The 12,987-nt window shown below is 55.5% G+C and overlaps 1 protein-coding gene across 4 annotated transcripts in view; it reads right to left on the minus strand.

The window, feature by feature from the left end:
* Positions 1 to 12,987, minus strand: part of GRM4 (glutamate metabotropic receptor 4) — a 117,568-nt gene that overhangs the window by 20,236 nt on the left and 84,345 nt on the right. For 3 of the 4 annotated variants that reach the window (XM_007460848.1, XM_007460850.1, XM_007460847.1), the window contains one exon: positions 12,417 to 12,557. The exons of the other annotated variant lie outside the window; for it this stretch is intronic. In XM_007460848.1, coding sequence (XP_007460910.1) covers positions 12,417 to 12,557 — 141 coding nt within the window. The remainder of the gene's footprint in view (positions 1 to 12,416; positions 12,558 to 12,987) is intronic. 4 annotated transcript variants of the gene reach the window in all.

Here is a 12,987-nt window from a genome sequence, read left to right on the forward strand (position 1 = left end):
ACACACACACACACACACACACACACACACACACACACACACACACACACCCATGCCTCCTTGCTAGAAGGCCAGTGCTGCACCTTACAGAAGTAATTCCCCAGTGGCCAGCAGGGTGAATGGCTGCACCTGTGTCCCACCCCATGGGCCACAGGCCTGGGTCTCCCATGTCTGTCATGTGGCGGGTCAGGTTGAGGCCCCAAGGATCCACAGATCACCCCCTAGATTCCTCTACTTTTAGCCAATGCATGGTCACTGTGCCCTGCTGCCCAGGGCTCCCACAGAGCTGATGGCACACCTCATATCCTTGTCTTGGCCACCAAGACTCTGTGACCAAGGTCAGAAACTGACTCCAGTACCCCAACCTCAGGGTCAGAGATCAAAGGTCCCCAGCACACAGACTGGACAGTTTAGGGGCAGATGCCCAGTTGGCTCCGGGGGCACTGCTGGGTCCAGAGAAAGCCCACAGCTTTTACGGCGTGGCCTTGGGGCTGGAGACAGGGTAGTCTTCAAGGGGGCTCACCTGGCTCTCCCAGGGGTCAGCTAAGCCCCTGGCTACCCACTACACTTCATTCACACAAGACTGTCTGGGCTGAAACCCCAGCTCTACCATGTACTCTAGCTGTGACCTTGGACCTGCCACCTCATCTATCGGGCTTCAGTTTCCTCATCTGCAAAATGAGGATAATGATGGTACTTACCTCATAGGTCGGGATAGGGTCCCTATGAGGATAAATGGGTTTATATTCACAACAGGTCATAAAGAGGGGCCTGATGCTTGCCAGGTGCTGCAGAAGTTTGTCAAACACAAGGGTACAAAGAGTTCTAAGCCCTGCCTGACTCGGAGCTCCTGGGACAGCAGAGCCGTGCTAACAGGCAAAGCTCTCTCTAGGCCACGGCACAAACAGAGATGGATGGACAGGAGAGGCAAGTTCTCCAGCCTCAGCAGCCTGCCCTCTTATTCAAGGCTTCTGATCACAGCTTCTGAGAGCCAGGAGAGAAGTGCAAGGGACAATCCTGTTCCCGAAGGGTGACAGAGGGGCCTGGGGCAGGGTTGCATGGAAGGCCCCAGCCCCAGCCCCCACCATCACCCCCAGCCCCCAGGTCCTGCCCTCTGTATCCTGCTGCTCCATGCTCCCAAAGCTCCCATCATGCCCTCATTTCATATGGATGAGAGACTGAATTATCAACCGGGACGGAGGGGGAGGCTGCAGCCACTGCAGAGAAGCAGCAGCTCTATCCCAAGGCCAAGGACAACACCAGGCTAAAGGACCCTGGCTGAGTGGCCCTCAGCCCCCTCCTCTCCCTATCTTCCCAGGGATCCCTCCTCAGTGGTCCAGCTGAAGCATCCATCCCTGGGCCACTCAGGTCCAGGACCACGTGCTCTCACTGGGGTCACGAAGCCACCTGCACCGGCACTGGAATACAGATGACCCCACAGGAGGTCCTCACCAGGGGAGCCCACCTCTGCCTGGGGAGGCTCCCGTGGGAAGGGCTTTGGGGTCCTGTGGGCTGTGGACTGTCAGTGGCCCTTGAACACTGCGCCTTTGGGATCTCCACCCCAGAGTTGTCATGGTGCCAGCCATGGACTTCTAGAGATTTCCCAACACACTTTCACGTCCTTGACTTTTGTCTCAAGTCTGCCCCCAATTACAAATGAGATAACAGGGCAGTGAGGTGCCCTGCAAAGGGCCTTAATTTGAAAGGGAGTGGCGGGCCTTGAGTGTGACCCCCTACACATACACACACACACACACACACACACACACACACACACACACACATACACACACACACACACACACACACACCCCCCGCTCAAACTCCAAGGGCACTTCCCCTGAGCCCCACAGGAAGCAACAATGACAGAGCCTGAGTGTGCTCCCTTTGAGGGAGGGGGAAGGGATCACAAACACAAGTCAAACAAGGTCAAGACATGCTGCGCTGAACGTCGGAAGCTGTGCCCATAACCAGTGCAGCTCTCTGCACACCCTCGACTCTTCAGCAAATAACCCTGCAGCATGGCTGGTGCTTCCTCTTCCCAGAGCCTCTGGGACGTAGGCCAGACTGGCCCCCCGTCACAGAGGAGGTAACTGAGATTTGCAGGTGGTCGAGTACGGTACCCAGAATCTCGAGGGAATCCTGGCCCCCAGCAGGTGTTCCTACCCACCTGGGGATTGGCCTGGCTGGTGAGTGGCTGGGATTTGAACCTGGATCTCTCTGGCTCCCAAAGAATTTCCACCACCCTGAACTGTCTGCCTCCTTCTCCCTCCATCCAGCTCCGACCTGCCTTCCCCGTTCTCTGGGGCTCAGGCCTTGCCCCAGTTGTCTGGCCAGGCCTAACCAGGAGCTAAGGATCCCTGTCCCCAGGGCTGGAGGAGGCAGATGACCATGGAGGGAAGCGGGGGGTCAGAGAATCCCCTTTCATGGGTGGTTGGGACCCCCAGGCCCAGACAGGGGAACCACAGTTCTGGCAGGAGACAAGACACACATTTCCGAGAGCTCCTAGAGGAGATAAATTCCAGACACATGGCAACAATGACAGCAGCAACAGTTTGAAGATGTCCTAATTGTGTCCCAAGGCACAGTGAGCCGGAGATGTGTTTGGCTCGGCCACGGATGACAGCCAGCCCCAGAACCATCCGGGAGAGGACTTTCTCTGTCAACCACCCCCACCCCACCCCCCCACCCCCCGCAGCTGTGGTTACTACGGCGACTGCAGCCTTTGTCTGCAGGTTGTAAATTGTAATTGAAATGAGTTTTCAAGGTTGAAATAATCAGAGTTCCTCCCTGTCTCCCTGCTCACCTCTCTACAACTACTCACCCCACCCAGCTGCAATCCTCCTGAGTTCTAGGCTCATGTGTACACACACACACACTCCCTCACATAAAGGTATATAAAATCAGCCACATATACACTCCCATATTTTCACATCTACACATATAAAGTAGCAACACACAAACCTGCATGCATTTATATACATCCCTATACACGCATCTATGTTTAAACATGTAGAAACATAAGTGTCCATATAAACACATACTCTATATATTGGGTTGACCAAAAGTTCGTTTGGGCTTTTTTTAAGATTTTTTTTTTTTTGATGTGGACCATTTTTAAAGTCTTTATTGAATTTGTTACAATATTGCTTCTGTTTTTATGTTTTGGTTTTTTGGCACGAGGCATGTGGGATCTTAGCTCCCCGACCAGGGATGGAACCTACACCTCCTACACTGGAAGGCGAAGTCTTAACCACTGGCCCATCAGGGAAGTCCCTCGTTTGGGTTTTTGTTAACATCTTACGAAAACCCGAACAAACTTTTTGGCCAACCCAATACACAGCTACACAAGTAGCATGACACTCCTACAAGCATGTGGTCATTCAGATTCACTGTCGGCTGAGAAGCCCCATGAGCAGGTCCTGACAAGGATGTGAGTGCAAGTGTTTCATCTGGGAGGTGATGGCTGGAAGCACAAATCGGGGGTGAGGAAGTGAGGCGGAGACGGGAAGGGATGGGAAGACACTAACGACAGGTGTGAGGCTCAACCCCGTGGGGGGCTCTAGAAAACTGTGTAGCCTATGCCTCAGGGCTGTCCCATCTGAGGGGATAAATAGCCCCACTCCCACCTGTCTCAGGCTGCAGACTGCTCCCGGGGGCATTAACTCCAATGGCAAAGCAGGGCTGGGGAGCGCCGAGGGGACCTGGGGCACCACGCCCACAGGTTCAAGTCCACACGTGTAATCGGTGTAGGTGTGTGGACATACCACACACACCTGCACACATATAAACTTGCACCTACATACAGATGCGCAAACATACACACCGGTTTTCACCCCTTGTGCAAACTTCCAGGGAGCAGGATAAGACGGTCCTAGGATGCCCCACCCCCAGGGAGAGCTGTAGTGTGTGGTTCTGCCCTGGACCAGCCATATGACCCTGGTCAAGTAAAATTTACATATCCCAGATGTAAATCCAGGGTAATAATACTTACCTTGAGGGGCCACTGAGAGGATTCAAGGAGGCGCAGATGTAAAACACGCAGCATCGTGCCTTATACATAGTGCTCTCTAAGCCTGCGTTTTCCTCTCTTCTCTAACACTGCCCGGCGGAAAGCTCCCCACCCCCGGAGGCCTCCACCCCAGCCCTGGGCCGCCCCTCCATCCTGTCTGCAGCCCGGCACGTGCTGGGTCTTCTCAGACCCCCAAAAGATGAGCATGGGGTGCCCACCCCACGGACAGGGGCCCAGGTCAGCTCACCCACTGACACTCAGATGGGGGAGGAAGCTGCCACCTGTGCTTCCTGGCCAGTCCCCCTCTTTCCTGACTCTGCCTGTGGTTGAGCCATTCTCCTCGTCACCTCCCTGGAACACGCAGGTCTTTCTGAGGGTCCCCGAGTCCTGCTCCGGAGGCCAGGCTCCACCACCCCGGCATCCCCAGAAGTCACAGAGCAGGCTCCCCCTCCTTGTCTGGAGTCGCACCCTTGTTCTTCAGCCCCATTCACACCACAGTGTCTGCCAGCCCCTCCCCTTGAACTTTCAACCTCCATCAAGCCACCTGCTTTCCGGGTAGGGCACCTCTAAACAACTCAGCCTGGTGCCCCCACCCCTAGATCTGTTCCGCCATACTCCGCCACAGCTCTCCGCCAACTCCCGTCCTGGGGAACACTGAGCCAGCCCCAGTGTCTTGGGGGGTTAGGGGTGGGAGCCTGTAAAGGTCACCCCCTTGGGGGCGGGGAGGTGAAGAGTCTTGCCCAGCAGCGGGGGCAGGGGGTGGTGGTGGCCCCTGACTCTCTTCCAGGTGCTCTCTTTCTGGCTCTCAGTGGTGGTACAGCCCAGGGCTCCCCGAACTTGAGCCAGCCTCAGGCCCCTTTTGAAGGAAAACAATTCTGTCCCAGGATGATCCTAGGATGAATGTGGGCCCAGGATGAACATACTGACATCAGAGGCCGAAGCCCTGGCAGTGACAGCTACTCGCAACTGCAAATGATCACAGGAGCAGAGAAGTTGTCTTTGCAATCTGTAAAGACCGCTTTCGGAAGGCCGTCGAATGAAAATGCCAAGTTCAAGAATCGTTGTGGAACTCCTAGGTCCCTGAGAGTCTGACCTCAAGAACGTATCCCCAGATGTCCACAGACCCTAGTTCAAGAAACGGGACGTGGGCGTCCGGCCAGATGGGAGCAGCTTGACACCCCACCCCCCATTCAGCCTCTCACTGGCCTGCCGAGTTGCTTAGCATCTCTGAGCTTCGATCCCCTTGTCTGTAATGAGGTCGGCTCCCGGGACCATTAGAGAAGAGTGATACCTGCAGCAGAAGCCACACTCGACACCTGCACAGGCCAGCTCCCAGGGAAGGCCGTTCTCTACCCCTCACTGGTTCTGCCCAGCCCAGGGGCCTGGGCTTAGCTCTCCCAGACAGGGTCAGACTGGGGCCAGGGGTGAAGGGGAGGCAGCTTGCGGGGCCGAAGTTACAGCCAACCCGCCACGTGGATGCCCTTTCTCCCCCATCACCCAGCCAGGCTCCTTTTCCTTCCAGGAGCATCTAGTTTATCCTCTACTGGATCTTCGCTGTCAACATAGAAATATGTTTTAATTTCTTCCATTTAAACAGAAACCCTTTCTTGACCCCACTTTTCCCCCAGCTAGCATCCCTCTCTCCCTGTTTACAACAAAACTTCTCAGAAGGGTTGTCCTTACTCACTGTCATCAATTTCTCTCCATTTTTCTCCTGACCAACCCCAGTCTGGGTTTTGCACCCACCTCTCCCAGGAATCTCCGCGTGGCTAAGCCTGACCCTCCACCACCACCCCATCTCAGTGCACCACCAAGAACCTCAGAGTCATCCTTGATTTTCTGCCATCTTTCTCTCACCTCAAATCCTTTAGCAAACTCTGAGGCCATACTGCAAAACTGATAAAGAATCAGACTCCTCTCCATCTCCATGGCCACCACCTGCTCCAAGTTCCCATCACCTCCCACTTGGACTACAGCCCCGGCCCCTAACTGACCTCCAGCTCTGCCCTCACCCCCATCTCTGCTCCAGGAGGCAGCCAGAGTGAGCCCATTATAACATAAATCTGATCACGTTAATCCTTTTTCAAACCCTGCCGTGGCCTTGTCTCATTTGGCGTTAAAAGACTAAATCCTTACATATTGCCGACAAAGCCCCCAGACCTGTGCCACCCCGCCCCACCTCTCGGACCTCATCTCCTACCTGTTGATCTCTGCTCCAACCACATGGGTCTCCTCACTGCTCCCCAGACCTGCCAGGCCTGAGCCTACCTCAGGGCCTTTGCACATGCTGTGCCCTCTGCCTGGCATGCTCTTTCCCAGTCACCTTCCCAGTGAGGACTTCTGACCTCCTGATTTAAAGGTACAACATCCCTAGTCTCCCAGAACTCTCCAGGAGGCCTCCTGGATCTGTTCTCTCTGGTCTCATGATTAAGCTCTCTGGAGGCCCTCAGCTCTGACTACTGGGACCACACCATCATGTACCTCCTTGTCTCCAAGGCCATATCATCTCCCACCTGCAGGGGGAGCCCCCCAGGGCAGGTCTGTCCCCTTCACAGAGCCAAGCACAGGGCTGGGGACACAGTCAGCCTCTGAGTAAATGCCAGCTGAACAAGTAAGAAACAGCACTGAGGGGAAGGGCTCAGGACCCCTGTGGCCACCAGGTGGCTGACGGCTTGGGCAAATGTGAGTTCCTTTAATGAGTGGCACAACCTGGCGCATAGTAGGTAATTCCAAATGTGGGTCTTCCTTCCTTTCCCCAGGTTCCTTTAGGAATGTGCAGGTGAAAAGAGCCACAAAGCCAGGCTGGAATAGCCAGAGGGCCCTGGAGCTGGGACATCAGCTGGCCTGAGGCAGGACATCCCTGGAGCCAGATGGCCAGAGTTCAAATCCCAGCTCTGCCATTTACTACTTGTATGACCTTGGGAAACTCTTTAACTTCTCTTTGCCTCGGTTTTTTCATCTGTAAAATGGGTTGCTGTGAAAAGCAAATGCAAAACACTAAAACAGAGCTTGACATGTAATAAATGCTGTATAAATATCAGCTGTTATTATTGTTATTGCTGCTGGCACAGGCTGGGTGATCGGCATCTCCCCACACATCCCCAGCTGCCATGCAGCCACCCTCCCTCTCAGAACTCCCAGCCCCTGGGAGCAGCAGGCAGTGAATTTCTCCTATCTCCTCGTAAACCATCCTTCCTCCACTCAGCCATCACCTGGCTGGCAGTCCTGTCAAAAAGACGGATGCCACATCTGCCTTGTTTACAGCTTTAATTCCCAAGCCCTGCTCTGAGGGCTCCTGGGGAGGGGGCCAGGAGAGGAGGTGGGAGGTGGGCACTGCCCTCCCGCAGGCCTTGACAGCTGCAGAGACGCCCTGCTCCGTGGCCCCTATCTCGCTCAGGTGTGGAGCAGCCCGCAGGCCACCTTCTAGTGCTTCCGGCAGATCACCTCCACTCCTTCTCTGGGAAACCATGATAGAGGCAGCTCTGCTAGGGACAGGGCTCTGGGGGATGGAAGTGGGTAGTATGATCCCCATTTTACAGATGAGGAAACTGAGGCCTCAAGAAGTGACCTGCCCCAGGTCGCACGGCTAGGAAGTGGCAGTACTAGGATTCACACCCAGTTCAGGGGGACTCTCACAGTTGTGTATTTGAGAAAGAATGGGTGCCCACGACCACTTGCCGCTTTGAGACACACCAGCCCAGTCTCCAACTGCCAGTATCTGCCACTCTTCCGAGACTCTCTGGCCACAGAAGCCCTCTTTGCCAGCCATTTGGCATGTGGAGGCACTGAGGAATTAACACCCTCTGGGAACAGCCAGCAATGATTGACGGGAGTTGGTGTACACACACCCCGGCTCCCTCACACCTCCAGTGGGATGACTGCCAGGCGTGCTCCTTTCTGTCTCCAGAGCCCCCGGGGGAGTAAAGCTCCAGCTGCTCACAGTGGTCACCTGCTTGGCATCACACCCTTTATGTCTGCCTTCCCTCCCCTACCAACGTTTCCTGGGATTCTCTCCCAAAGAAACGACTGGCTCTCAATTCCTTGTCTTGAGGAGAATTCAACTTTTTTTTTCTTGGCCGCACTGCACGGCTTGTGGGATCCTAGCTCCCCAGCCAGGGATCGAACCCGAGCTCTTGGCAGTGAAAGTGTGGAGTCCTAACCACCAGACCACCAGGGAATTCCTGAGGGGAATTCAAATTAACACAGCCTTGAAGGATGGATCGGATCTTCCCAAGTGTAAGACCCCAGCATGAGAAGGTCCTTCCCACCCTCTGAGAAGGTCATCGGGCCCGTCTGTTGCCCTGAGGAGGGAAGGCATGGACCTGGCGGAGCAAAGGGCAGGGGAACACAGGAGTGGCACTCGCTCATGCTGAGATCGTGGGCAGGGCCTGAGGGACTGAGACAGGCAGAGGCTGGCTATTGAAACTGTTAGCTCTGAGAGGACCAGAGTGGGCCCACCCAGTGTGGATGGGCAGGCAGCCTGGAAGAAGCGAGCGTGGAGCTTGGCTCGGGAGACAGTGAGGCAGGTGGAGAATACAGGGCTAGCTGAGGGCAAGCGAGACGGTGGCTGGGGGCGTGGGAGGAAAGGAAGTGGGAGAGGCAGGTGGGGCACCAGCTGGAGAGCCAGGCTGCCTGGGTATGAATCCAGCTCTGCCAATTCTCTAGCACTGCGATGTTCACCCAGCATCCTCTGTTCAATCACCTCAGCATCCTCTTCTGTAAAATGGATGCAACACTTTTGACAGCCTATACCACCCACCCTCAGGATGGTGTCCTCCCCATCGGGGATCCTACAACGGACAGAATCCTTACGGCAGACTTGAGCTGTTAAATTACCCAGTTGCAGGTAAATCCCACCTCTCCCCCTCCCTCTCTATCAACAACAACCACCATTTTATCAGCGCTGAGCATACACATCCTTTTTCAGCCAGCTTCCTCATACTCTCCAAACACATCACCAATCCTCCCAACAACCCACTGAGATGGGTGGTGACTTCCCTGCCTTCTCTGAGACTCAGAGAGGTTAAATAACATGTCCAAGGTCACACAGCAGGGAGGAGGCAGAGTCGGACCCAGACCCTGACACGTTGACAGGTGCCCGGTCCAGAGCCCGTATTCCATGGGTGTCACCCCAGCCCTCCTGGCCTAAGGGACAAGCTCAGCTCAAACCCAGGTGGGGCCATGAGAAGCCAGAGCTGCCTCCCCCTCACCCAGGGTGGGTCTGAGGTCCCACAAACATTCCCAGCAGCTCCCCCACCCCTCACCTCACCCAGAGATGGACGGGCTCACTGTGCCTGACGTGGGGCCGCCCAAAGACACTTACCAGCCTCTGCTGGGGCTTCAGATGCAGAGAGAAACATCCAGGTCAGCCGGAATATGCTGTCCTTCCACCCCTCCCTGTGATACACACCCCAAGCTCACTCCTGGCTCTGATGCTTTGCTCACGCCTTCCCCACTGCCTGGGGTGCATGCCGTCACCCCTTCTATCACCCACCTCTCCTTCTGAGGCAGTGGTTTCCATACTTGGCTGCACATTAAACCACAGGGGCACCTTTTAAAAATCCTGATGGGGCTTCCCTGGTGGCGCAGTGGTTGAGAGTCCGCCTGCCGGTGCAGGGGACACAGGTTCGTGCCCTGGTCTGGGAGGATCCCACATGCCGCGGAACGGCTGGGCCCGCGCGTCCGGAGCCTGTGCTCCGCAACGGGAGAGGCCACAACGGTGACAGGCCCGCGTGCCGCAAAAATAAATAAATAAATAAAAAATAAAAAAACAAAAATCCTGATGCCCAGGTGGTACCCAGGGCCAATTACATCAGAATGTCTGGGGCTGGGAGCCAGGGGTCGGTCGGCATTTGAGAAGATCCCCAGGTGATTCGATGTGAACAAAGCTGCTCTTGCCCGAGGTTCCCAGCCCTAAATACACATAAAATCCACTGGGAGAGCTTGAAAAACAACCCACCCCTGAGGTTCTGCTTAGTGGGTCTGGGGGTGGGGCCCTAGTAGAGCTCTAAAAGTTCTAGGTGATTCTGATGCACAGCCAGCCTTGAGCACCACCCCCTTACAGTTCACCAAGTGCCTCCAATCAGCCTTCTCACCTGCATCTCACCCAGACACCCTCTGGGCTGGCCCACCACCAATCCCATTTCTCAGATGAGAAAGCTAAGGTCCTGACAGGGTACAGCTGGCCTCAGGTTCCCAGTGAGAGTCTACACTCTCCTGAATCCTGATCAAGCCCTCCTTCCCCACCTGCTCTGACAGCCCACACACCTCCCTGAGGGCACCTAGAGAGGCGCCCGCCCCCCCGCACCCAGTTCACCAGCAGCTGGGGAGTCCTGAAGAGGACTGGGAGTCTGGAAAGAGCTTACAGGGACTGACCAAGGCCTTCTCCCTGCCTGCACCTCCCAGACCAAGAGGAGACTCCAGAAAGCCCCTCTCCCTTGGTGAGCCAGACACAGGGGCCGAGACGCCCCCTTATGCATGTTGCCCCCACTTTCAGTCTCACCCATCCCCACCTCCGAGCCAGGTCTCGTGACCTATAATCAGGGTGAAGATACAATCTTCTATCCCCACTCGGGCACTTTTGAGAATAAAAGGGGATGCTCTCAATAATTATGCCAGGAAGAGAGGAGTAAACAGGATGCTCCTACCCATGAGGGCCCAGCCTCCCATGCCCAGGCATGTTTGTACTTCTCACACCTTTGTTGTGATTACTGCCTCATAAAGACCTTTGCTGTGCAGCCTTGGGCAAGTTGCTTGACCTCTCTGACTCTCCATAGCCTCCATAATATGGGGGTCATAAGAGCCCCTAGAGTTGTTGTGAGGGTGAAATGAGATGATGTTGTTAAAATGTCTGGAACATAGTAAATGCATAGTAAAGAGTGGTGTTTATGGTTATTAGCTCACCCAAGAACGTCGCCCCTACGTAAGACAGACATGCACATATATACCTTCTCTTTTAGACACTCATGTACATACACAGTCACATACAGTCGTACATACACAGTCACATACAGTCACACACACAAGGGTGTACACACACTGCTGCCTACACCCACAGGAGTTTGCCTCCGTCCCCAGGGGACACCCACAGTCTTAAGTAGCCACGATTGCCCTGGCCACCAGAGGTCAGCATGCTCCCCACCAGCCCACCCACCTCACCATGCTCCCTCCTCCCCTGGCCCTAGTGGACCAACCCCCCCGCCCCCAACTGCCAGTGATTCCATGCAGCATATCCCTGCGGCTGATCCGGTGGCCCTTGCTCATCTGGCCCTTTGCCCAAGCTGCACCCATCAGTCCAGGAGACTATAAGAGGGAGTTCATCATCCTTGCATGGCCACCACTCACGGTTGAGGGGTACACAGAGCCCTCCCAGTGTCCCTGACGCCAGGTCCTGCTGCAGAGCTACCCAGACAAAGACAGCACAAGGACCCACATCCAACTGTATCAAAGGTGAACGTGCCAAGACGGCTACCATAGGGGTCTGAGGGCCTAGAACTCAGACCTGGGTCCATATCCTGCTCCACCACCTTTCATCTGCGGGAACTCAGGTCCCTTTACTTACCTGCTCTGAGCCTCTGTTTTCCATTCTGTAAAACAGGCCCATCGTCCCATCCTCCCGTGGCTCATTCCCTGTCCTTTTCAGGATTCTGCTGAAACGTTACCTTGCAGGGAGGCCATCCTCTTTCTTAGCTATTTTGTTTCTACTGAACTTTTTCCTTCTGACATAAGTCTATAGTTTACTTGCATATCTCGTTTATTGTCTGTCTCCCCATTAAAATAAAAACTCCAAGAGCTTTTCGGCTCTTTCATTCACTGCTATATCCATGGTGCTTAGAAAAGGGCCAGGGAGTGGGAGTCAAACTGGTGTCTGTTGAGTGACTGTGGGAACCTGGAGGGGTTAGAGATGGTTTCTGTAAAGTGCTCAGACCGGTGAGCGTTAGGATTCACAGGGCAGCTGGGGTCAGACAGGTCTGTGGGCTTGCCATAGGGGCGTCCAGATGACGCCCAAGGTGAGCAGCCAGACGGCACCTCTGCCCAGACCCAGGAGCCCCTTCCCCTACTCAGCAGCGTCCTACGGCTGATGGTCTGAGAGATCACCGAGGTTTCAGCTACCCCAAGCCCACCCACCGACAAGGCCCTGGTGTCAGACCTTGAGTCAGTCCCGGTCCCGCCCCTTCTGCCCCCCCCACCTTAGGGCTCCGCCCCTTCTGGCCGCCAACTCCACCCCCCAGGCAGCACCGCCTGGGCCCCTGGACACTGCTACCCCTGCAGCAGTGTCCCGTGGCCACCGCTCACCCCACTTGACACTCTCAGCCTTCTCCCCCGTAGCCCCACCCCCTCAGGGCCCACCCTGGCCCCGCCCCCTGAGGCTCAGTCCCACGCCCCGCCCCACGCGCGTGCTCACTGGTGCACTTCTTGACATGGCTGCCTTTCTTGAGCGCGTGGCGGCTCAACTTGCAATGGAAGTTGTCCTCCCAGAACTCAGCAAACCAGATGTTGCGCCGGTTGTTGTCCAGCGTGCGGCTGGAGAAGTAGCGGTCGAAGCCTGACAGGGAACCGGGATGTCAGGACCTCGCGCCTCCCTTCCCCACCCGCCCCCTCCCCTCCCCGCTTCCCGCAGCTTTCATGTGGCCCAGGCAGAGGGAGAAGGAAGGGAAGAGCACATCCTCCGATCCAGGGCCCAGCCGGAAAACACAAAATGTGGACCATTTCATTTTCTTCACAATGAAAAGAGCTGTATTAAATTCCAGGGAGAGCCTGTGTAATCTTACAACTGCTTTCCTTCATGGAAGAAATACAGGATGAGGCTGTTCCCGCAGCTTCTTAACCACCAAAATGGTAATATGGGGCCTCTTTGAGAAGGAGTCACTTGGGGGCCCAGAGATTAGAGCAGAGAGGCTGGTGGGGGTCAGGCACCCAATCCTGGGAGCACCTGAGCATTCTAGTTCTGAAAAGGAGACCGGACCAGAGGGTGT

This window comes from Lipotes vexillifer, unplaced genomic scaffold (assembly GCF_000442215.2).
Source record: "Lipotes vexillifer unplaced genomic scaffold, Lipotes_vexillifer_v1.1 scaffold921, whole genome shotgun sequence".
In the NCBI taxonomy this organism is placed as follows: Eukaryota; Metazoa; Chordata; class Mammalia; order Artiodactyla; family Lipotidae; genus Lipotes; species Lipotes vexillifer.